The 26,371-nt window shown below is 47.4% G+C and overlaps 1 protein-coding gene across 1 annotated transcript in view; it reads left to right on the plus strand.

Moving 5' to 3' along the window:
* The first annotated feature begins 302 nt into the window (after nt 1–302).
* Nucleotides 303–26,371, plus strand: part of LOC119448716 (Down syndrome cell adhesion molecule-like protein Dscam2) — a 41,174-nt gene continuing 15,105 nt past the window's right edge. Inside the window, exons 1-3 of the mRNA XM_037711940.1 lie at nt 303–468; nt 839–1,011; nt 2,466–2,622. Of these exons, the coding sequence (XP_037567868.1) occupies nt 303–468; nt 839–1,011; nt 2,466–2,622 (496 nt within the window). The remainder of the gene's footprint in view (nt 469–838; nt 1,012–2,465; nt 2,623–26,371) is intronic.

A 26,371-nucleotide genomic window follows, 5' to 3' on the forward strand; every position in this document is an offset into this window, starting at 1 on the left:
GTCGAGTTCGTTTACGTCATTTCCGGCCTTTGCGCCGCTCACTTACTGTGATTAATCACGAACTAGCCCAATTATCCGCACTGCCAAGTCGTCTTACCGTGAAAATTCTGATTCGCTCACTCCCATAGTCTCTTTAGTGTCCGTCGGTGCCCGTCACAGGAATTTCCGACTGCGTTGCCACAATTTCTTTAAATATATACGAAATAACGTTGCAGTACCTTGAGAGGATTTGAGCTCCGGACCCAGAGAGAGGTAGCAAGAAGAAGAAGGGCAGGGAGGTTTTACGAATACGAGCATCCTGTATGCTAGTCTACAAGGGGAGTAAGGAAAATGAGGAAGAGCAAAAGAAATCACCGGTCAAAGATTCCACCCCAGCCACTCTGCCGATGCAGCCGATGCAACTGCGAAGAATACAGCGCCTGGAAAGTAACTACTGCGTCTGGACTCTGGAGCGCGCATTAATATACGGTAAGGTTAGGTTCTGTAGCTCAGCCATAAACCAGCGCGCACGTGAATCTGTATAAACGAGGCTCATGGTAAGAAGCGAAAGGCGGGATAAGAAACAGGCGTATCTCCCCGTTTATCCCTCAGCCAGGGAGCATACCCTAAACAAACGAACACGATACAGTCTAGAGGCTCACCGACTACTTTTTTCTTCCTTATTCTCGAAATTGCTCGCGCTCACCTAAGAATGTTTACTCCAACCGATAGCCTACAACACAGTCAATGACTTATACTGTTGCATAATATTACGCCAGCTATATTGCCACTGCTTTGCATTATAGGCGAAGGTGCAGCTTTTTTTCATGTGCGCATGTTTCGTTCCACATGTTTACAGGCTCGACGTCGAGTTCCCTCCAGGGCGGCGGCCGCGGTCCCACAATCGTGCTCGAGCCCCCTACGCTTGTGGAGTTTTCGAGCGATGCGGGCGCGGTGCTTCCCTGTTCTGCACATGGCCAACCACCGCCCAACATTCGGTGGGAGAAAGAAGACGGGAGCTCCGCAAGCACGGTGAGTACCCGACTGCCTGTGCAGTGTGCAAATCTCTGGCGTCTGTGCAGCGCTACAGAGACGCGAGAATTTCGCGTTATTATACTTTAACTTCTCGGCGGTTCCGCAAACACGCCGGTTTCTAGGGCCTTCGTCTCGTGCTGCGCACATGTGCTCAATCGACTGTTCCTGTAGTTGACGACGGTCAAACACCGATTGGCGTCCTGCGAGAACACGAACTCAGCGTGTCTGAAAGCAATCGAACAAATAACGGACATTCAGCGTGAAGAAAACATACTTGTCCCTTGGCCACCAGCGTGGTTGGAAAGAAAAGAGCTTGTCGCTTTAGTCTTTTGTAAAAAATACAAACATGTTATGTTTATACTACATTTTAGTGTCACCTTATACAATGAAGTCTCAATGCTACAGATTGCATATCTGTTATCTAAAGGTTACTTTTTGTATCTTATTAAGAAGTTACGTAATATGCTACGTATGTGTACTTGCGTTCTGTGCACAAGACTAAGTGGGAACTTATGTGTTCTCGCACCATTCGAAATACATTTATTTACTGACGGAACTGTTCATACGTATCTTCGGCGGCCTACTGCACTCATGTGCAGAACATTGTATTCACGCTTTCTAACTGTATTCAGTGTTTTCCGCCACATTTTGGTAGTCATTGTCTTCCTATGTGCACGAAAAATAACCGTTGTCACCTAAGGTGCCAACCTCTCCGAGTATAACTAGTCACACACATTAACACCTCTTATTAACTTGGATGCGTAATTTCGGCGGTTACATTATCAGCGTGTAATTGCACAAAAAAAAAGAAGGATATCCTGCAAGCAAGGTTGAATCCGTTGAATATTGCTCTCAGGAAATAATGCATACAGTAATGCTTACAGCACGGGCTATCGCCTATGCAATAAAATTGAAGCTATCGCTGCCCCAGTAGTCGTATTCAATGCGCACAATACGACAGCTCTTTCTGGCACTTTCGATCACGTTTCGATAAACCCATGCTTTTATGAAAGCTTCGCTTAATGGCGTCTTCTCAGGACAAAATTAGCAGGTGCACATTACGTTTTTCTTTTTCTTTTTTTGAATTCTTCGGGGATGTGTCGGGGTCTAGCCAGCAAGGCTTAACGACTTCCATTGACTGAATAAAAGCGCTGTTAACGGCTGGCAAAGTGTACTCCAGAGAGATGAGACGAAAATCGTGGCGGCACGCCATGACTAGCCCGCACTCTCAAGAGAGCACTTTTGGAGCAGACAACGGTATACGCCCGTGAAAACAAGGCCGCTAAAACGAAGTACTATATAGGAAAAGAAAATCGCTCAGGAGGGATATAAAAACGCGCTCTACCTTCGTACGTATACTGTGCACGGGGCCTTTCATCGCAGGTTTTTTTTTCTAGATTCCCGCATCTCTGGTCTTGTTCCCTGAGCCCGTGTCTATCTTCTTGTTGCAGGTTCCCGGTCTTCGAGAAACTCGATCGGACGGCTCCCTCGTTTTTCCGGCGTTCAGTGGATCGCATTTCCGACCGGAAGTGCACACGGCAACCTACCGCTGCGTCGCTTCCAACGCGCTCGGACTGGTCAAAAGTCGGCTCGCCCACGTCCGCGGGGGTGAGTGCCCGAAACCCCCGTGTCTAAACGAAGGCTCGATACTTGAGATTCCGCACGAACTCGTAATTCTCGCTTGTCAGAATACCCTGGGCTTTTAGAAGCCAGAATACTGGGCCGTTAGAAGCTAGTGGGAGGCCTTGGTGGGCTTTATATAGTAGATTTTTGCTAGTTTCTTTCTCTGTAAACGCCAAAATTTTCGGATGAGAAGCTTGTTTGTGCAGAAGGTCATCTGATGATTCCGACGGTTGTGAGAGCTAACAAGCCAAGTCGACGTTGTATGGTGGTCGAGCAAGAGGTGGGCTACCGCTTGGGGCGGATGTGTGTTAAATCGCCTCCCTTTCCCTTCCACCTTCGTTTTGGGAACTATCCTTGATATCGGATAGTTGTTGTACAATCCAGTAATTTAAGCCATTGAACACAAACAGAGTAACCATAGGGCCCAGCTGTGAAGGCACATTAAACGGACACGATAAACATAATTAATAACTGCAATTCCTTCATATTTTAACCTTCTTTTCCTCCTGTAATTATTTCCATCTGATAGTTCGACCTACTGACACAACCACCCTGCGGGTGGTATAGTACAATTGCACCACTGACTGGGTATAAATTTATCGACTATTTACTTTTTCCTGAGTGATATATTCTTTCCTCCTCTTATAATTTCATACACTGTTGTAGCGCGTTGTCAGACCCTTAATTAATGTATTGAAGAATATGTTTTCCTCGTTCAAGGGTCTTGACAAGTATGGTCGATGCAGAATACTAAGAGACTTGTTTACGGGGGCGTCTCCTGTAAATACGAAAGTTAAGCGGTATGGAATTCATCAAGCACTTTGATTAATGACGCTATGTGTAGCTTTTTTGCGTCAATCTTGTTGGGCTAATTGGCGGTCATTACCTCTCTTTAGCTACTTATCTGGTGCTGAAACCTTGTTGATACGATTGTGTTTTGTATGTTATCGCGAGAGGCAGAAGAAAAATTCAAATATACTGGAATTCCGGCGTATATATATATATATATATATATATATATATATATATATATATATATATATATATATATATGCGGTCGTCACACCAGAAATTGGTCAAGGCGCTATTCCAGTATTTAGGTTCGAGTGGCGTATATGACAAACTGTAAGACTGCACAGTCTGTACAGACTGTAAAGTCTGTACTCTCTTTTTTAGAGGGACAAATTCTCCCAGGTGTTCCACGGCATTGCATCCAAATTTCCCTTTTTACGTGCTTTTTCTTTCTTTCTCCGCTATTAGTTTTGTCTTTCTTTACCTCACTTACCCCTCTCCCATTGTAGGGTAGCAAATCAGAAGCTTCTCTTCAGGTTAGCCTCCTTGCCTTTCCCATCTCATTTCTCTCTCAGAAGAAGAAGAAACAAAAACATGTGCTAAGAAAGCAGTTTCCTTTTTTTACCCGCACCGCTCCAATCGTCGATTAATCCTACCGCCTTGTATACCGTAGCCATGCATTAAGCCGTGGAACTCCATGATCCTTTCTGCGTTTGTTTGCACTGAGTGTTTCGCACGGATGAAAGCGTGCACTTATCTCGGGAGGCTCAATGGCGATCATAAGCCTGCGACAACATGTTAACGCCACCTGCTGCAAGGCCTACGGTACCCTGCCACCCCGTACGTGCTTGTTTACGAAGACGTTAATCTTTTTGTGTATACTCTGAACTCACGGTAGTCAATAGCCGCATGCTCTAGACATTAATCCCGTAACACCAATCTCCGTATGTGTGGACTAAGCTCACAGTATGGCAGTGTTTGCCAGTGCACGCCGGGTTAATGCTTTTCGGGATTATCAGAGTAGCCGACGGAAGTGCAACGCCTTGTCCGGGCGCGTCTTGGCAGGTGCTTAAAATCGTGTTTGGGCAGTGGCCCGGCTGGACTGAGCAGTGGCCGCCGCCGACCAGAGGCTTGCATGTACGTGGCTTTTTTTCGAACATAAACAAAGCGTACTTTTTTTTAAGCATTCGCGATACTGCACTTAACATATCGGATCGCAAGATAACACGCTGCTGCGTTCCGTGCAAGTTGTTTATTTATTTATTTATTTATTTATTTATTTATTTATTTATTTATTTATTTGTGTCCTTGCGCTTGCAGACCCTTTTCGTGAGATTCGCCACAAAAACTCAACCTCTTTAAACAAAAACATTAAAGTGGTTTGATGCCTTCGCAGCGACATGATATATTAGAAATATAAGTTCCTTGCAGGTGTTCTACATTTCCCCGTAGCACTCCCTCACCCCTCCCTTCTCCTCTGTTCATTTTGCTTGTCAGAATATCCTCCTAACTGAAAACTAAAGTGGATATTGATCCATGGGCGTCCACTGACTATTTTGTTAGACATCGTTTTGCGGTGCTAAGAATTGTTGTCTAACGTCCAACCTTCTTTTCTCTGTAAACCGGCAAGTTCTCTCGCACATATTGCGTTTCCGTTAGCGCCATGTAGCACACGGCCGTTTCCTGTCATTTTCAGGCTTCGTAGTAGATTAAGTAGATAACTAGATAGCAATCCTACACAAAGCCACTTTCGTTCAATTCTAAGGTGAAAAATTTCTCCCCAGGTGCGGTAAAGAAACCAGCCTTTCAGAGGTAGTATTACCACCATGTAGGTCTGCGTGGCAGCTGTCTGTGAGAACAGCCAGTCACTAACGCTCTCAAACGTAGCGGCTGCATTCGAGCACGGCGTTCGTTCGAGCAAAGCCGCGTCACTAAGCTGAAAATGGCGGCGTTCCTTTGGAAACGGGTTGCAAACAAGCTTGACACCATACATCGAGCCTAGCAAAAATTACCTGGCTGACATAAGCTAGCGTGCACATGCCGGAAAGTGTTACTCTCCCTACCAAGTGAAAAATATATATACGGTACATTGACATTGGCTTAAGTATCCTTACGTAATTTTAATCCGAAAGCATTTTCACTTCTCTAACTGATTGGTTACGTCCACGATACGTGACTTCATATATTGTCCCGTGTCCTTCACAACGTCACCTTAATCCACCCCGCTCTAATTTGTACCAACCTTAATACGCTTTAATCCACATTATTCCACCCTAATTCACTTTACTACACCTTATTTCTCTTTACTCCAGCTTAACTTACATTACTCTAACTTATTATAACTTTAATTCGATTTACTTCACTCTAATCCACCTTAATTCACTTTATTTCCCTTTAATTCACATTAATTACGCAGAATTACTGTAATTAACGTTGTTATACATTTACTATCTTCTGTCTTACTACTGACGTCATACAAGACGCTCATGACGTGACATTGATTTTTGGTACGACTCGTTGCGGGCAACGCTGGACTTTTTGCTTCATGGGACATATGCTTTCGCATTAATAAAAAAGTTTATGGTGACGTCATTCAGCTACGTCTAGAGACCATCCTGTACCATGCTCGAACTCGCAGATGTCATGGTCGTGAGCAATATGCCAGCGAACAACAATTTGTTTTCGAGCAATGATTGCTCATAATGTGTGGATTTGAATATAACATGTTAATCTGTAACAAATAGCTTCTTCGTTGAACATTTAATCTCAGTAAACTCTCTTGTGTGGAGATGAGTGATTAGCTATTAAGCTGTGTCCTCTTGGAAGTTATTTGAGTGTCCCCTTCTATATTGTTCGAGGGCCTAAACACTAATGTGTAATAATCGTACCGATTGGTGTGTATCATGGAGAAAAGAAAACGTAGGAGAGGCCCCGGCTAGCCCGGATCATATGAAGAGTGTGACGGAAGTCACGCGGTGTTTTTTTGCAAAGGAGCATTGGGACAGGTGTGCCAAACATCAACGTTGTCATAGCAACCGCGCTCCTGAAGCTTTCGCTGCTGCTCTCGGACTCCGAGAAGCGAGATAATATTTTTCGGCCCGTGTCTTTCTCGCGGCAAATTCTGTTCGCGAGACAAGCTGACTTTGGAGTGTGGTGTGTTAGCTTAAAAGTTCTGTTTTGTGTCTGTCAGTGTGAGTGTCAGCCAGCAACAGATACACTCAAGTAATGACGGCGCGGGTCTTCGTCATCTTCTTCAATGTGCCACGGAAAAACACAGGAGCGCGTCTGCTTCACTAAAGTTGTTACGGAAGTTTCATAGGCTTGTTATCGGACCAGCGTCAGCAGCACACACTTCCGACGGCTCGTAGCAATGCAAGTTCAAAGCTCCCGCCTATCTGCTCCGGCGAGCTGATTGAAGGCACAAAGGGAGATGGCACACCAACATGGCTGAACTTCCAGCATCAAAAACGTGACTTCAGGGCCTCTCCTATTTTGTTTCATTCCTCCATGATGCCTATTGTTCGGATTCGTCACTAGGCCATCGCTGCTGGTCGCTTATCGGCAGAGCCTATGGAGTGCGGTGTACTAGGTTTTAACACTGGTAAGACCGGGAGCCAACCCCTTTCTTTTTTTTTTTTTTGTAATGGCGGAAACGTTCTTCCCCCTGGTGCAGTATTTATTCTAGGACTTCCACTATCGGAAGTTCCGCCGCATTTTCAGGTGTATCACTTTATTTGCAATAGTTGTTTTTGTCCATATTTGTATGTTGTCTACGTATTGTTTTGCGCTATAATGCCTTTAGGTTGATCCATACGCGTCGATGTCTACGGCTCAGGTAGCTTGCGGGCAACTTGTAGAAATGAGAGACACAAAAGAAAGAAGAAGCAGGGAGGTTAGCCAAATCAAAAATCCGATTTGCTACCCTACACTGGAGAACGGGGGAGGAGGAAAAGAACAAAAATAGTGCATGTATGTGCGAGAGAAAGAAAGAGAGAGTTCATACACACAAACACAGTTCGTCACAGAGTTCCTAGTCAATTCCTCTTTGCCCCGTGAATCTGTTTTATTCAGACTTGTTGTATCAGAAGCTTCCCTCTCTCACAGATGTTTCTTGCACCTTTGGCCGTATTTTCCCGAACATTTGTGAAACCTCGTCAGAACCATTGTTTCTTCGGCGGCAATTTATTTGCTTGCGTTGTTAATATCTTCCACCGCGGGCTAGTTTAATGCAACACAGCAGTGTTTAACGATATGGTTGCGGCGAGAGTCAAGCCTACAAACCTCATTTCTCAACTCGTTGGAGAGAATCCAAGTCCATGTCACCTTCCGAGCAGTTCAGGAAGTGCTACAGATCCAGATTACGTTCCCTGCTCTGTACACCCGCTCCTCTTTTCTTCTCTCATTGTGACGTTATCGTGCATTGCATTATACTGCCCGTGCGCTCTGCGCACTTGGCCCTTTGTCTTCAGGCCTAAAGCAGACTCCCAGTTTATGTCTTCCCACTTCGTCGCATGGTCGGCACGCTATGATGGGCTGCTCGTTACACCGAGGCAGCTGCTTTTACGACCTCCACTTTTATAACGTTCAGAAGAGAGGGCTATGGTGAGTCGAGAAGTGCTGTGTACGCCATTTATTTGTTTGTTTTTTTCTCCGGGGAGTAAAACATTAGGTCGCAGCACTCGGCCCCGTGCCTTTCAGAAGACGATCCTGGAACGTGTGATGTAAAGTGTTTTCTTCAGAGTGAACTGCGATACCGGGTGATAAATAATAAAAAAAATATCAATAAAGAAACAGCAAGGGCGTATGCAGGCTAGACGCGGGGTCCGTTTATTTGTCTGCTTACAGGTGCGTGCGAGGAAGGGACGAATGGCAGCGTAGGTTCACTTGTAGTTCTACTTAAGTAAAGTTATGTTCACTTATTCATTGGCACTGCTTGATATATTATTGCTCCTCCTTAGATCGTCGCTGTAGTGTTACCTTTATTCTCTATCTTTTCTTCTTTATTTCTTTGATGTGGTATTTGCGTTTTTAGCAGCTTGCTGAATGCCTTAAAGACCAAACTACACGTTCGCTTGCCGGCGGGCGACATCTCGCGCCCGGGCGCCTACACATGTGCAGATGGTGCGGGACACATAGTACGCTTCGAAGCACGGCGCGAGCACAGATATCTTCTCCAGACAAACATAGGTTCTCTGCCTGCCTCACAGAAATACTAAACGATGTCTGCCAAGGCGAAAATATTAAGCTAATTAAGTGGACGCGTGCTGGTGCGCGCCCTGTAGGTTGAAACCACCATTTGCCGTGAGGCGCAGCAAACGCAAGGAGCGCGAACGCGAGCTTTCGCGCGCCAGCAAGCGTACGTGTAGTTTGGCCTTTATACGTGAATATTTACGTGCAGCGGAAGAAACCGTGGGTAAATGCGCGTCCCTCTGCGTTTTTACTGCATTTATAAGCCATCACATGACGTTTACATATAATACGGGATTAAGAATAAGGAATGTGTGACCAGTTACCAGCGTTTCACCTCTATTCGTGTTCATCATCATCAGCCTATATTTTATGTGCGATCTCCAATTACCCTGGTCTTGCGCTAGCGTATTCCAGCTTGCGCCTGCAAATTTCCTAACTTCATCACCCCAACTAGTTTTCAGCCGTCCGCATTACGTGGCCCGCCCAGCTCCATTTCGTGGAGCTGGGTAGGCCTATTCGTGCTATTCCTCTAAGGGGGAAAAAAAAGCATCTTTTCAGGACAGTGGATGTGAACACAGTACAGCAGTCATCAGCGGACCCAAGCTTGGTGACTCTGGAACTCTGTAATCCGCAATGACCCAACTCCGCGAATCACTTTCACAAATCTACTCGTTGCTAGAGGAACTAATGGCCATGGGCTAGCAGCTTTCAGTATCATGATTGACTAGTGCTCACTAATGACAACACGAGACGGACGATATTTTTCATGGCAGCATTGGCCCACAAAGAACATTGTTTCCCTCATAAAACGACCGATCGTGTCATTGTTTGTCACCCCTATATGCATGCTCGCCCACATGTTCTTTCTCTTCGGCGTCTCTCCAAACAGTTATTCGCAATATATAGGGTGTCCAAGCTAACGTTAGCCAAGTTGTTAACACAAAAATATTTAAAAAAAGATTGTGCAAGGTTTACGATTATAAGAACGGCACTGTTCGGTCGTCAGATGTCTGATGACCCAACCCCGCAGGTCTTATATTCGTATCTTGCAACGTGATGTTTTGCGATAGAAATAAAATCACGTTGCAAGATACGATTATACGATACAATATAAGATACAATATATAATATATAAGATACAATATAAGATACAAGATACTACAGGCGCATTTAATGCATCATCGTCGGCGTCGCCGTGACGTTCCGCATAAAGTCCAAGTGCGATAACATCGTCGCCGCACGGCGTATGCTGTATGTACGAGTGAAAGCGTGTGAGGGTGAGCTGATTATGTGGCTCAACCTCGCGCGCGCAAGGCAGGAAAGCGGTGAGGTAGCGCGCCATCTGCCATCACGCGCAAGGCACCGGGACGGGGGGGGGGGGGGGGAAGGGGGGCCTTCTACTCCGGTGACCAGTGATTGGGGAGAGAGTGTGCCGAGTGCTGATAGCTTCGTGTGCGCTGTGTTCTTGCCGCTTAGTTCCCGTTGCAGCGAGAGGCAGCACAAAGGTCTATTCGCTCGCTGCTCTAGCGTCGCTTCCTCACTCCAGCGTTTTGACAGCGGCTGGGTGCGGTAATTGAGGGAAATATATTCATGTTTGCTTGTGCGCCCATGACACCATGCTTGTTAAAATATTATGGGGATGTTTAAAGTTTATATGGGCGATAAAACTAATATCGTTACTTTGTGCGCGTTAGCTGTCTACTAATTTGCTATCGCAATCAATGCTTCGCCTTGCGGGCGTTTTTTTTTTTTGAGCAGCTTCGCCAACGTTAGCTAAAATAGCAGCATAACTCATAGCTGGGCGAGTTGGTACGCATTCATAGTGAAATATTTATCGCGTACAATAGACATGGACACTGAAGGAGGACACGCAAGCGCTCGTGTGTCCCCCTTCACTGTGTCCTTGTATATTGTGCGCGCTAAATGTTTCACTATGATTAGCTAGAACACACGGTAGAAGAGGCTCGTAAGCCCGCTCACCTCACTGTCGTTTTTCAGCCTTTCCTCCAGTTTCCTTCGGGTATGCTGTGCCACATACCGCTATGGACGACAAGTATTCATGCAGGCTAAACTCATTCAGAATAGTAAATTGTTCGGCTGGTTGTTTCGACAAATCTTGCATAGGGGAGCACAGAAATAATACTGAAAGCAAGAGACGGGTGAGAAAAGACGCTCATTTGCAAATGTTGCAAGTGAACGTCTTCCCTGTCCTGTGTATTTCTTTTCGTACCACTTCTGCGATACTCTTTGAAATATATTTAAAAGCGTTCTCCGGGGCAATGAGGCATACATGCGCGTAGACAACTTCTTCGAAACTAACATCATCATGCAGTCAGCCACATAGAATGGCCCCACGCACAAGCGCAAGGGACATTTTGTTACGGCGAGCACATTGAATATTCATAGGTGGGAGGTGTTCCTGCTCCTGAAATTCATCCGCGATAATGAACTGCAGTGTGAATGATGAGTGGCGTGGGGCGGGTATGAGGGCGAGGCTCGATGGACAGGGGGCTGCCTATTGTGTTCCGATTAACTCCGTTCCCCGCCGTCAGTCTTCCTTATGCTACGTGTTGGGACGAGCTTCAGGCAATACCGCTCTCGATGAGTGGTCCACGGGCAGAGCAATTGCCGGCAGCCTTTGTAAGACAAGATCCGCCTACAGCTATCAGCACTCCTCTTCCTTCAAAGCGCGCGTGACAATCTATGGAAGCATATTTGTGTATTGAGTTTATTTAATAAAATGAGTGTATCAAAATCAGTGTATTTACTATAATATAGCGAAAGCAGTGAACCTTCCCTGTCGCAGTACAAGTCGGCCTTTTGGGTAATCCCCATGATCCAAGCAGTCCAGCAAATCGCATTACAAATGCCGCTTCGTTTGATGTGTAATTTGAGGCCCATTATTAAGAATAATGGACAGTGGCAGTCAAAGACATGCATCCGCGATTCCAAGCCAGCACCACCGATGGAAACATCCTTGAAACGCTTGCTGGTCTAGACAACATCGTCTGCACGGAGCCGCAATTTGCATGTTCATCAAGGAGGCGGCAGTTGCATCAGCAATTAGCATGTAGTTTGCTTCGCGTCCCCTCAATGGCGTTTTCCATTGTAAATGGAAATGCGACAATGCCATTTAACGTCGTAATTTTAGAGTTCTCACGCTGATCCAGTTCCGCCATGGCGGTAATATTGCCACCAGCAGTAGTGGGTACAGTGCTAAGAGGCAGGCACGGACAAGAAGGAAGAAGTGCGCGTGCTTCTCCGCCCGCTCGATAGCCAGCCCCCAGCGCCGTGCTTTTCAGGAGCCGCTACCCTCAATAAACGTCGCGTCGCCCGTTCTCTCACAAGGCACGTGACAAAGTGGTGGAGGTGCTGGGTATTCCTCACCCATGTCGCAGACCCCTTCTGGCAGTGGAACCACTACCCCCGTGCCAATCGATACGCCGGTACACCGGGCCAGCCGCAGGATCCGGGGACTGCCTCCTGAAGACCCCGCAGCGCTTCAGACCATCTCAACCGGTATGGAAGGCGCCGCAGTGACGAACCGGTACACGCTTCAAAACCCACGGGTTCCAAAGTCGTTCCATGGCAAGGCCTTCGAAGACGTCGAAGACTGGATGGCCGACTTCGAGCGCGTGGCCGAATACAATGACTGGGACGACACAAATAAATTTCGAAGTGTCTACTTTTGCCTGGAAGACGGCGCGCTCACATGGTTCCAAAACCGTGAGCAGCAACTGACGTCGTGGCCTGAGTTCCGCCGTCAGTTACTAGACGCCTACGCCAGTGCTGATCGCCGTGAACGAGCCGAACGAGCAATCCAGGTCCGCGTTCAGCTCCCCAACGAAAGTGTTACCACGTTCGTCGAAGATATGACGCGCCTCTTCAGACGAGCAGACTCGGGAATGACCGAGGACAAGAAGTTACGTCACCTGATGCGAGGAGTGAAGGAGCAGCTCTTCGCTGGTCTTGTGCGGAGCCCTCCGAAGACTGTCGCCGAATTTTTATCTGAAGCTGTAGGTATGGAGAAGATGCTGCAGCAACGATCGAATTTCTATGAGCGGCAAGTGAACGTGACATCCACCACCGATATTTTCACGGCCACCCGAAGCAACGATGACCACCTTCGCGAACTAATCCGCACTGTCGTGCGCGAAGAAATACAGAAGGCTTTCGGCACGTCACAAGCGGTGGTGAGCTCTATTGAGAGTGTCGTCAAAGATGAAGTTCACCAAGCGCTCCGGTCGACCTGTCCTCTGCCTTACACCGCGCCTGCACCTACTGAACACCGCCGTGCGACCTACGCGGAAGCCCTGAGACTCCCTGCACCAACCCCGCTGTTAGTTCACGCGGCTCATCCGGTTACGCTTTCATCTGCACAACCGGTACCATACATCGCAGAACGACGCGCGCCTCCAGCGTTTCCCTCCGCCGCTCCTCCCGCTGTGGTTCCTCAGGAGCAACCGGTATATTACGCCGACGATCGACGCATGACCCCTCGGAAGTCGGATGTTTGGCGCACACCGGACCGTCGGCCTCTGTGCTTCCACTGCGGTGAGGCAGATCATTTGTACCGCCAGTGCCCATACCGACGTCTCGGGTTGCGGGGCTTTTCCACCTACTCACCGCCACCCCGACTTGGCCAACGACCTCGGGAGATAGAAGATTACCTTGCTCAACAACGCATGCCACCGTCTACCGGGCGACAGTCACGCTCGCCGTCACCACGGCGATTTTCACCACCGCCCCAGCGATATTCCGGCACACGATCACCAAGTCCCCGCCGGGAAAACTAACCACAGCGACCTTTGGGGGCGAGGCCGCTGACAGTCGACACGCTGAAGGCCTCCGATCGACGCGAACGAGCGAGGACACCGATCCGACGTCAACTGCAGATGAACGGAATGACCGGCTTTCGCTCGACATACCGGTGGTGATCGACGGTTACGCGGTTAACGCTTTAGTAGATACCGGTGCGGACTATTCCATCTTAAGCGGGAAGCTGGCGAAGTTGCTGAAGAAAGTAATCACCCCTTGGAATGGCTCGCAGATTCGTACGGCTGGTGGTCACGTCGTTACGCCACTGGGAACCTGCACGACAAGAGTTCGGATTCGAGGATCGACATTCGTGGCGAGCTGCCTTGTCCTACGCGTATGCTCCCGTGACGTCATTCTCGGAGTTGATTTTCTCCAAGAATACGGCGCTGTTATTGACCTACGGGGAGGTGTAGTCACCTTCTCAGCAGACCGAGCACTCGACGGGTACGACCACAAGCGTCGAGACGACGCCCTTCGTGTCTCCACCGAATGTGTTACGCTTCCTCCGCGAACCAGTGTCCTAGTCGAAGTGATGTGCGGTGGAATGCGCGAAGGTGAAGTGGTCGCTGAAAGTAACTTATCGCATCTACTGATGCAAGGTGTTTGTGCTGCTAGAAGTGTGCTACAGCTTAGTGATGGCCGTTCTCAGTTGCTTGTCACCAACTTCAGTAACGAGCATCGACACCTGTTCCGCGGTACTTCGATAGCGTTTGCCGAGGAAATAGAGCACGTTGCTGAATGTTTTACCCCTGAACCAGTGAGGATGGCTGACAAGTCACTGGGCAACGTCGACATTAATTCAGAGTTATCTCCAGACAAACAGGCGGCACTGCACGAGCTCTTGCTTGAATTCAGGGCATGCTTCGCAAGCTCGTCTAAGGTACGCCAGACTTCAGTTACAAGGCACAGGATCATCACATGCGACGACGCACGCCCGATACGCCAGCAGCCCTACCGCGTGTCGGCAAAGGAACGTGAAGCGATTCGTACGCAAGTACAAGAGATGCTTGAAGACGGCGTGATCGAACCTTCTAACAGCTCATGGTCGTCCCCGGTCGTTCTTGTTAAAAAGAAAGACGGAACGCTACGCTTTTGCGTCGACTACCGGAAGCTCAACAACGTAACTAAAAAGGACGTGTACCCACTGCCACGTATCGACGACTCGTTAGATAGGCTGCGGCGTGCCCAGTACTTTTCGTCACTCGATTTGAAAAGTGGATACTGGCAGATCGAGGTCGACGAACGAGACCGCGAGAAAACTGCCTTTGTGACTCCCGACGGCCTTTACGAATTTCGAGTGCTCCCTTTCGGTTTGTGTTCTGCCCCAGCAACCTTCCAGCGAATGATGGATACTGTCCTCGCTGGATTGAAGTGGCAGACTTGCCTTGTGTATCTTGACGACGTAGTTGTCTTTTCTGAAACATTTGAGCAACATCTTCATCGCCTGCGGCATGTGCTAGAAGCGCTCCGATCGGCTAATCTCACGCTTAAACCAGAAAAGTGTCACTTCGGTTATGAAGAGCTCAAGTTTCTCGGACACGTCGTCAGCGCCAAAGGAGTTCGACCCGATCCCGACAAACTTGCCGCTGTAGCAGCTTTTCCTCCTCCTGCCGACAAGAAGGCCGTCCGACGCTTCCTGGGCTTGTGTGCGTATTATCGCCGCTTCATCGACAACTTTTCGAAGATTGCGGAACCCCTGACTCGCCTTACCAGGGATGACACGCCATTTGCCTGGACGCATGAGCAACAGGCGGCCTTCGCTGAACTACGACAACGCATGCAGTCAGCACCCGTCCTGGCTCATTTTGACGAAGAGGCTGACACCGAGGTGCATACTGACGCCAGTAGCATCGGCCTTGGCGCAGTACTCGTCCAACGTCAAGACGGCCTTGAAAGAGTAATAGCTTATGCTAGCCGCTCGCTGTCCCGTGCCGAGGCGAACTACTCTACCACAGAAAAAGAGTGTCTCGCGGTCATCTGGGCGATCACGAAGTTTCGCCCTTATCTCTACGGCCGTGCCTTTAAAGTGGTGACAGACCACCATGCTCTATGTTGGTTGGCGAACATACGCGACCCTTCAGGCCGACTGGCACGATGGAGCTTGCGGCTACAGGAATTTGACGTCACTATAGTTTATAAGTCTGGCCGCAAGCACGAAGACGCCGACGCGTTGTCGCGTGCTCCCGCCGAATCTGTCAGTCGACAGCCAGAGGACGACGACGGCTTCCTGGGCGCCCTTACTACGTCGGACTTGGTCAAATGGCAGCGTGACGACGCTGAAATTCGACCTCTCATCGACCACTTCGAGGGCCGTCCCACATCCATACCACGCCATCTACGCCGCGTTTTGACGTCCTTCTGTCTACGAGACAATCTGCTCTACAAGAAGAACTCCCGCCCGAATGACCGAGCCTACCTTCTAGTAGTTCCCAAAAACTTGCGGGACGATATTCTTTTCGCTTGCCACGACGAGCCTACATCTGGCCACCTCGGCTCCTCACGAACGCTTGCTAGAGTGCGCGAGATGTATTACTGGCCCGGGCTTGCGGCAAGCGTAAAACAGTATGTTAAGGGCTGCCGTGAATGTCAGCGACGAAAGTCACCACCCCTGAAGCCCGCCGGGTTATTGCAACCCATCGAACCACCTCATAAGCCATTCGACCAAGTCGGCTTGGACATCCTTGGGCCTTTTCCCCTGTCAACCGACGGCAACAAGTGGGTGATCGTCGCCACTGACTATTTAACCCGCTATGCCGAGACGGAGGCGCTCCCACGAGCCACGGCTTCTGAGGTAGCACAGTTCTTCATGTGCCACATTGTACTGCGTCATGGTGCCCCATCCACTGTAATCACAGACAGAGGAACGGCGTTCACGGCACAGCTCATGGACGAAATTTTTCAATTGAGCAACACCAGGCATCGAAAGACGACTGCTTACCATCCGCAGTCCAATGGACTTACGGAGCGATTAAACAAGACCATCACAGATATGATCTCTATGTATATCGACGTCCAGCACAAAACATGGGATCGCATCTTGCCTTACGTGACCTTCGCGTATAATACCGCCGTACAAGAGACGACGCGGTTCGCACCATTTCGCCTCGTTTACGGCCGCGAAGTACAGACGATGCTGGACGCTATGCTTCCGTGTCACGACACCGAGCACCTAACGACTGACGCCGAAGAATTTGCTGAGCGCGCTGAGGAAGCCCGCCAGCTCGCGCGGCTGCACATCGGTGAGCAGCAACATGCAGACGCACGGCGCTATAACATCCGTCACCGGCAAGTGCGCTACAGTCCCGGAGACCAAGTGTGGGTGTGGACCCCTGTTCGCCGCCGTGGCCTTTGTGAAAAGTTGATTAGCCGGTATTTTGGCCCATACAAAGTGCTGCGCCGCATTAGTGACGTGAACTACGAAGTCGTACCAGACAGTGCGGCGCAAACACGGCGTAGACAACAACCTCGCCCTGACGTAGTTCACGTTGTGCGCATGAAACCATATGTTGCGCGTTCGTGATTATTATTTTTTATTCATCTTTCTACTTACGCTACTGTTTGCAACCTCTCTGTTTCTTGAGACTGTACCCGTCGCGCTTCCCCGCTGCTGTGCTTTTGTTTCTCCTCTAGCTGTGATTGTGTCCTTTGCACGAGCACCTGCCTTGCCCATGCTGTTTCCCCCTCCTTTTCTAACACCGCTTCTTGAGCATCGAGCCGATGCTCTTTCCGAGGAAGGGGGGAAATGCCACCAGCAGTAGTGGGTACAGTGCTAAGAGGCAGGCACGGACAAGAAGGAAGAAGTGCGCGTGCTTCTCCGCCCGCTCGATAGCCAGCCCCCAGCGCCGTGCTTTTCAGGAGCCGCTACCCTCAATAAACGTCGCGTCGCCCGTTCTCTCACAAGGCACGTGACAATATGAAAAAAAAAAGAACTGCATTTCTAGAAGTATGAAAAAATACAATTGCGTCCTTGTATAATGAGTTTTGTAACGACTGTGCGCCAATTCTTGTGCGATCTCAATACGTGGGTACCAACGGGCATTCAGTAAATAATTTAAAGTGGCTTTTCTTTTGCCTCCAAGATTTAATTAACTGCGCTCAGCAAGAAGCTGTGAAGTGACAAGTGTTTTTGTTTTCTTTTTCGCTTTTATATTTCGTCAAAGCTTGTACCTTCTTTTAGCTGTAGCATGCCGATGTACAAATATCCGCGTCTTATTCTTTCCTGTAGCTCATCGAATGACTAGTCGGTGAAATCGCGGCCCGATGATGTCATACTGCTATTGAAGTGAAAAAAAAGAAAAAAAGGGGGGTGGGGGGAGGGGAGGAGAAAAATTACACTGGCAGAAACACGGTACAATACATGGGTTACACACAGAGTGTTGTACCCTCCTTCTGTCAGTGTTTTTTGTGCTTCGCTTGCAGTATGCCATACTAGCATGGTCAAATTTCTACCCGCTAATGACATGTGTAGAATCTATATTGTCGAAATACTCCGGAAGACACCATGCAAACGTGCAATAATTACCTGGGAAAAAATTGCAATAAACATCTGTTTGCAGTATTAAGTCTGTTGCCTAGCGTTTCCTCGTTTTGCCGAATGTATAATACGAGAAAGTGAAACTAGATGCAAGTAAAGGAGTGCAATAGAGCGAGAATACGTTGGTCCATTCTTTACCATGAATAATGCGTAAGGACTTTTATTGTAGCTAACGCACTTGCAAAGGGGAAAAAAGAGAAAATTTTAATGACAACAAAAGCAGGGATGTTGGCCTGAGGCCAACATCCCTGCAAAAGGCAGAGTCCTCTAGCCAGCTATTACTCTGCAATCAAGGGAAAGAGGAAATAAATCGGTGACGCTGACTACAGAGTGAGGCGGCAAAACATGGTGGGCAAGTATGCTCCAAGCTGACAGTCCATGCTCATACTTCATAATTTCGCATAAGCTGATGCAACGAGTCGTAGTTTGCAAAATGAGGGAGCTTCGGCAGCAGAGGCCCAAGCCATGGCCTCCATTCTATACAGTTTGGTTGATAATAAAAGCAGTCTTGTGAACAGGCGGCCCCAGACACAAAAATAAAGGCAGCAACAACACCATCAGCAAGAAAATAGAAAAAAAAAACTTAACAAGTAATAGGTCAATGCAATCTACGAAAAGAAAAAAAAAGTAAATCGTCTTGTTTACCGGTAACAGTACTCCTCGAGCCCACTAATGTTGCGCTTATCTTGCTGGTAATTGATTTTGGCCCTCTCAGAGCCACTTTCTGGCCCCAATATCGACGTTTCCTACCGGTAACGGACAGCCCATGCATGCTGATCGAACTAGGAGGGTAAAGTGGGGCGTTCCTCCCGGTCTCGGGTTGTAGTTCTCGACCGACGTAACTGATGAGCTGCAACACGAGGCCAGCTGCTGTTATCTTTCCGAGAATGTAAGTGCACTCACAATCTCATTGTTAGGGACAAAACGATGATTAGCCGACGCTTACAAAACAAGCCTTTAGTGACTGTTACAATGAGTAGACGCAGACGTGTATAGATCTACGGCGTTTAAGATACGTGTCGAAATGTAAACAAGGTGTATTGCTGCGACTTCTGTAATGGTTGTAAGCGATATAGCTCGCTTCAATTATGCATGCGTACATTTTCTCTATAAAGTAAAATACAACCTTAAGAATGTCAATTGAGACACAACAGGGCCCCGTCTTTAAGGTTTTTTTTTTCTCGTGTTTCTCGCAGCATGTGTAATATTGTTGCATGAGGGTCGAGGGGGTGCCAAGTCACACTAAGAACCTCGCTAGAAATTCTGTTGGGATTTCGTATCTTCACGCGTATCCGCTGAGATTTATTCTTTTGCACCAGTTCTGTATATGATTTGTATGGTTTTGTATTGCATATAAGTCGTCAGTTTCGGGGATTTTTAAACTTCCAGTGAACTCGCTGGCTTAGCGTTAACTAGATCTGAGTGAAAGCGCATAATTTGATTGAATGAACAGTTGCCCTTTTAGCCGTCGAAATATACAATGCGGCCGATGCAAGCCTAACAGACGGCCTCCAAAAAATTTGACCACCTGATTTTTGTGCAGGTGAAAGAAACCTTAAAAGGTTAGCAGCTTGGAGGCGCTCGTCTTTCTATGGAAAGCATTTGTGGCAAAAAGATTTTGCTTGATTGTAAATAAAAAGCATTCCGCGACAATGACCATAATTGTCTCTAATAAATGTACTTTACTTGTGTTCAGCTCTGCAGGAACCGAGAGAGAGAGAGAGAGAGAGAGAAAGCGAGAAGGTTTAATGAAGGACCGAACTACGTTCTGGGATAGTGTAGATAAGTGTCGTTTCAGCCATGGTGTACCTGGATGCGCAAAGACGACTGCTGCACAGCGACACGTGGGAAGGTCCTACAGCAAGATGAACGCTAACCATGATTACAGGTTTTTATATGTGTCGCGATGATGACAATGCGGAACACTTCAGTTTTCAGAAGGAAGCAATGCATGTCACTTTGAGTTTTACAAAAAAAGAAATTGTAGCAGAAACCATCCAAGATGTTTCTCAAAGTCAGCGATATCTTTCAGGTATACTCTGCTGCATATACCTATGCCATCCTTTAATAAAACAACCTTATGGGCACATCAGAAGACCCACGAAGGGCCAATCTCGCTGCCGACTACAATGCCAAACGATACCGCGACACAGTTTACCGTGTAATAACTGCACCCAAGTTCAAAGTGGTAGAAATCCCCGCTATCCTCAGTGTCCTAGCTGTGACCTCGTTGCAATTACTTTTCGTCAAGCGGCCGTGGTCGATGTGTGGGTGTTCGTTGCGGAAAGGGTGCTATATCGATTTAATATATTTAAGGCTACATACCCCTTGTGCCATCTCGGTACATCCATTCTGGTAGATTGGTCAACAATGCGCACAAACCAAAACAACATAAGCAGTGCTCAAGTTTACTCTTAGGGTACATAGCCAGGGACATATATTCATTAACCCAAGTTGACTACTATGCCAGACAGAAGCCAACAGCGAGTTGTCTATTCGGTGCCACATGTTGTTTTCTCGGCATGACAGCGGCCACCGCATACTTAGCGGCCCAGAGAGAGAGAGAGAGAGAGAGAGAGAGGTTTATTTGAAGAAAGGCAGAGAGGTCGGCATGAGCTTTAGTTTGCTCTGGCTTGCTACTCTACACTGGGAAGAGGGGGGGGGGGGTAAATAAGAGGGGGGGGGGATAAAAAGAGCGATGAATGATGATGATAAGATAAGGACGTGCGTATATACATGTCCATCACGTTGAGGTCATACTAGAGTCGGGCATCAAGTGGCTTGAAGGAAGGCTATAGTCGCTTCGATGACCACAGCTGTGCTGTGGGCCTAATACAATACCTAATACCTAATACCAATACCTAATACAAGGACCTAAGACAATCTCGTCAGAAATTGGTCTTTAGTCACTCGTTGAATAGTATAAATGAGGCTTTGCCGTTCTAGCGCGTACGCTGGGCATGAGAAAAATATGTGCTCAAGTGTTTCTGGCACTTGGCAGTGATCGCAGTTGAGACCAGTGTCACTTGGGATAACTTGGATCACGGCGCATGGGCCACTGTTTATTGTGCTAGATTATCCAGTCATCAAAAGTATCTGAAGTGGGTAAGGAAACCTGTCGCTCTATAAACGCCTTGTGGAAGAAATTTGAATGTTGTTCAAGGCAGTATAAGGTTGTGAGAAGGTTGTCGATGTTGACGAAGCAAGTGAAGAAGAAACGGGTCCGTGGAAATTCTGCGATCGATGAGAAAAGAACGCCTGTGCCTTGTTTTTGCACGTAGTGTCACAATTTGGGGAGTACTTCGTATTTCAGCGAACACACCAAGTTATTCTTAAGAGCTGTACATGAAATGTTTGAACTTGCTTAGTCTCGGTCTACTGTAGTGCTCAAAAGGCCACTGCATTAGAAATTAAGCAGTTTTTTTTTTCGGCAATCTCTTATTAGCTGCTCCTCAGATCCCTAAATTTGTGTAATCAATTATTGGCTAGGTAGTTGACATCTCTGTCTAATTACGCAGAGATTGTGCATAGAAACCTATTAAACACAAAGGCAAGCGCGCTTAGTAGGAGTATCGATACTGGCGCTATTTGGGGAGATTCATCTTTAAACGGTAAACGGAAACTATGACGTTCCACTCTGAAAATTTCTGAAAGTCTTACCTACGGGACAGAACCACACGGAGCACCAATGCATATATGCGCCGTTAATCAATCTATATACCCATTGATCTCGTGCTCAGCAGCTGGACGCCGTGCTCCTCAAGCTTTCGCAGCTACAGAGAAGTTTCTTCAATTTTTTGGAACAAAGCATCGCTGAGGCAATAGCCTGTCCAGAAGCAACATTTTGCTCTTTAGCAATAAGAAGTATAGCATATCTGATTTTGCATAAACATCAAAATAATAGAAGGATTGCGGTGCCAAACCCGCTACCTGTGCGACAAAAAAGAAAAAAAAAAAGTGTCCACACAAAACAAGAACAATAGCATTGGCACGACGCACCGTAAAAGAGAGAGCTCAGTGACGGAGATGCTCCGTTCTGTTCCAAACTCAAAATCGTCCGATTCACGCTTGTGTCTTTATCTGTAACGACGTTAAGCCCCGTATGCTTGAATGTGTAGTCGGCAAAGAATCAAAGAAACTTGCGATCAAATGTGTCTTTACTCTTCCTACATCACGACTAAAATTCGGCCCCTTCGCGAGAAAAAAAAAAAAAAACGCTTTCGGCAGGAAGTCTTTCAAAACAAAGCTATAAAAAAAAGCCAAGTGAAGACAGCACATCGGGTGGGCGAAAACGCGAAAGCGAGCTACCGAATGCTCGCAGCTTCACTTCGACGCTGTATTCTTTGCTTCCTTCAAGGGCATCAGTGGCAGGAAGCGATTCGAGGCGACAGGTCACTCCGCCGTAGAACTCGCAGTGCTCAGAACGGTGACGTGCAACGGAGAAGAAACACTCACTCCACTCAGTATTGACTGTCCTGCGTCATTCTCTCCCCCCCCCCCCCCCCTTATTTTTTTTTCCTTGGTTGAGAAATTCTTAGAGCGAGTAGGATGTACAGCGACAAGTATTTCTTTCTCATTTTTATACTACTGATGCTCTTCTGAGCGTAAAAGAATAGAAATATATATACAATTTATGGAATAAAACTGACCGACGAGTCATTTCGGAAGAATGCTGAGAAAGACATTTAGGGAAATGCTACTAGCTGGTAGCGTTACTTGAAGCCTTGAAGCGAAGAGTAAAAGAAATCACGGTTTCTCTAAAATATATGTAGCAGTACGTGGCTGAAAACAGACGAAACTGTGTCGAATCTGAAAAGAAAGTGTAAATTTTTTAGAAAAAAAAACAGGCTACTACTGATTCTTTCCTTGAATTTTAAGAAATATGAAAGGTTTCACAGGAATAGAGGGTTTCGAGTGATGTTCTCACTTGCTGTTTCTAAAATCTTAGATAGCCGAACATGAAACCTACGCTAGGGATTTTACAGATATATAGATTGATAGAGCTTCCAGAGATGCCGGGAGTAGTTTCGATGCTTTATTGGAAGCGTTTCTATATTACCCGGTCGTATATCTATCTATTTCTATTGCACGTCATCTGTTATAACTTTACATGGCAAATAATATTTTTGCATGTAGTTTCAAAATTTCTGCTGGCACCGAAAATACACAAAAAAAAGAACACATACACACAAGCGCTCTTTGCCATTGATTTCGTTGTCTCTTTCTCCTTTGCCATTGCTGAAGTTCTTACATAAACCACACATGGGTACCGGGTCCCTGATTCACAGAAACTTCCAGACCATGTAATGCATTTCGATGGAAACCGTGAAAGCACCACGCGTAAGAATGATTTTCGCGCTCTTTATGTTTGCCAGCGCTACAGATATTACATAATCTACGAACGTGAATCGAGCGTGCTGGATAATGCGCGACAACTTCATACCTTCACGTATTTATTTCGCGCTAATGCTTGAAAAGCAGAGCCGAGGAAAAAATGCAATCGGCTCCTTCTTCTTGCAAGAAAAAAATAAAATGGCTTGCATGGAAAGTCACCACTCAGCGACAGAAAAAGAAAGGTGACCTTAATAGCGAATATATTCGGTGAAGGGAAGCAAACACCGCCAAACCGGAAGCGAAGCTGACGCCTTGCGAAGGAGTGGCTGAACAGGACAAACAAAAAAGAAGAAAGCACCGAATAAGCAACATTCTGCGCGTCCTGGGAGAACGCCAATCGCTGCTCTGCGGGTCCATTTGTCTTCGTAATGCGTCGCCTCTCGAAAGGGCGCCGGTTGTCGGTGCCGACCGTTAGGTTCCTGTCTCTTTTTGTCTTTGTTCGTCGTCGCTCCTTTCGTCCGGCACGTGAATGTGGCCCGCAGAGTGTTGTTGTTGTCGTTATTCTTGTTTTCCTTTCGCCTATTTACTTTCGCTTTGCTTCACTATGCTCCAGACTTCCAGAACGCTTCGTTCTTTCTGTTTTTTTTTTCGCTAAGATCGCAGTAGTAGATTCTTCAAACTGGGCTTGCATTAAACGTCCATGCCTACCTTTTCCGTTGCGTGGTCTTCAGCTTCGCCCACATACTGTGACCGAAGAAATGCATAACTTCGCTCAACAACACCTACTTGGGATCGAACTTTTGCTCCCTGCGGGTGTGTGCTGTTGCATACAGGAGCCGGTCGCTTTAAGCACTCAGCCGTCACGAAACATTCACGTATGGCAAAAACCACCCCTATAACTGCTGGCTGATTGGCCAATACCCTGCAGTAGGTGACGCATTTATTTGACGAAAAGGCAAGCAAGCAAAAAAAAAAAAAAAAATCCGAGGACACCTAAGCACTTATGAGTTGTCAATGCGAAAGCAATAATGTCCACTTTAACGCCGCTGAGCGGTCCTTCGAGTTATGAACTCCTCGCGGGCAAGCGAGCCCTTTGAGACGCTTGGCGAACACCTCCTATAGCACAACGCCGGTGCACTTCGATGCGTCATGTCATCCTACCTTGCCCGACTGCCATAGAATCTAATGGCCGACGCTGCCGAGTAAGCCGTCGTGATTTAGATGTCACTGCTTTTGTCACGCCCGGGTTGGCAAAGAAAATTTTGGCCCAAGTAGCATGATGTCACAAAGCAGGGCGCGCTGGCCTGCTATCTAAAAGGCGCTGGTTTAGCCCAATGGGTAAGACACTCGGCTGCTGAGGATTGGGGTCGTTGGTTCGAAGTTCACTACGGCCAACGTTTTTCCTTTGGAATATATTCTGTGTTGTTTATACACAGTATTTCTTTATAGCGATTACCGCGGTGAAGTTAGAGCACAGGTGACAGCTTGCGCTGTCAAGGAACGCGCGGGTAGCGCAGGCTTTCGCGAGCGAGGGTGACGCGGCGTGGCGGCGATGCCATCTCCCCTCACGCAACATCTGGTGCGCCAGCGCTGCAGCAGCTGTTTCTTTTCGCCTGTGCTGCACCGTTGAGGCACGTACGTCACGTGGCGTAGCAGCCAATGGGAAATTAGGTGCCGTTTCTCGGCTACAGACGCCGGCTTTCTCGCTCAATGGGCCATTTGATGCTTTCGCATGAAAACAAGATCGCGGTCTTCACCGTATAAGAATTCTGCTGACGCAGAGAATGAGTTCAGAGCCACATAAATGAAGTACGCGGTCATTGCTTGTCTCTTTCTTTTGGTTTTGGTGGCATTGAATGCCACGAAGACTGACAGGGTTTGCGTCTGGGCGTTGGAAGCCACACCAATGACTACTGTAGTGGACAAAGACGACGCTGTGCGAAAAGCCATTATGTTCTTTTTGGAACATATAGCATTAAGTAATCGAGATAGTGGTTTCCGCGGTAAGAGCCTGCTCTTGTTTCAGTAAGTCTGTTCAGACTGTAAGGAATTGGTGAAGTCTATGGCTTTATTTTTCCCCCTTGAATTGTCACTTTCACTACAGCTCGTTCGAATACCTTCTGCACGTTTGACGGCTTGTGGTTAAAACTGCTTGCCTCACTGATTGCTGCCTCTTTGTGCTAAATTTTATATACGTTTCGGAAAGATACATATAAGGCTTGTTCAGACACAAGCGCGAATAAGTTTCTATGGAGAAAATAGCAACTGTAATAGAGAAAACGTCTCAGTTCTTAACCAATAAATGACATCGCACAGCAGCAGTTCTTAATTTATGTTCGACTTACTCTTTGCGTTTCACGGTGTTATCGTAGCTGCCACTCTAAAACGAAGTCTCAGTGGTCCTAGTGTAAAAATTTTCGTAGAAATTTCAACTATCTCAAACAAAAAAATGTCTGCAAAGTAGTGACAGGTCTTATGCACCCACCACCCATATATGCGCGCACAAGAGGACTCTTTTCGACGGGGGCGAAATGCAAAACACCCATGTACCATGCGTTGGTTACACGTTAAAGTAACCCAGGTGGTCGAAATGAATGCCAAGTGTCCCACGTGCAACTCCAGAACTTATTTTTAACAACAGTTTTACCAAAAAAAATCACATCATCTCACCCTAGGGGCAACTATGGTGGGATGCGAAAGCATCGCGGGGGGTGCGCATCGAGTTTCCGTTTCGTTTCACTTGGCAACACAATCAAAGTTAGAGTGAGAGAATGTATTGAGAAGAGAGGAGACGTTTGTACGGGGTTGTCGCGTCTTTATTTAGAGATCGTACGTGATTTCTAGCGTCGGTGCGCTAGGAATCGGTGACGGAAGCACAGCGAACGAGCGCTTTATACTGCGCGGCGACACTTGCGCCGCCTACCAGCGTACCCTTAGAGAGAGAGTGAGAGAGTGAGAGAGAGAGAGAGGTATATGCTATGATTTGCTGCACCGCACCTGTGGCGGAGAGGGGTAGAGTGAAGGAGAGCGCACACCTGCGTAGGAGAGGAGAATGAGGGAGAGGTG

The sequence above is a fragment of the Dermacentor silvarum genome, chromosome 4 (assembly GCF_013339745.2).
Source record: "Dermacentor silvarum isolate Dsil-2018 chromosome 4, BIME_Dsil_1.4, whole genome shotgun sequence".
NCBI lineage: Eukaryota > Metazoa > Arthropoda > Arachnida > Ixodida > Ixodidae > Dermacentor > Dermacentor silvarum.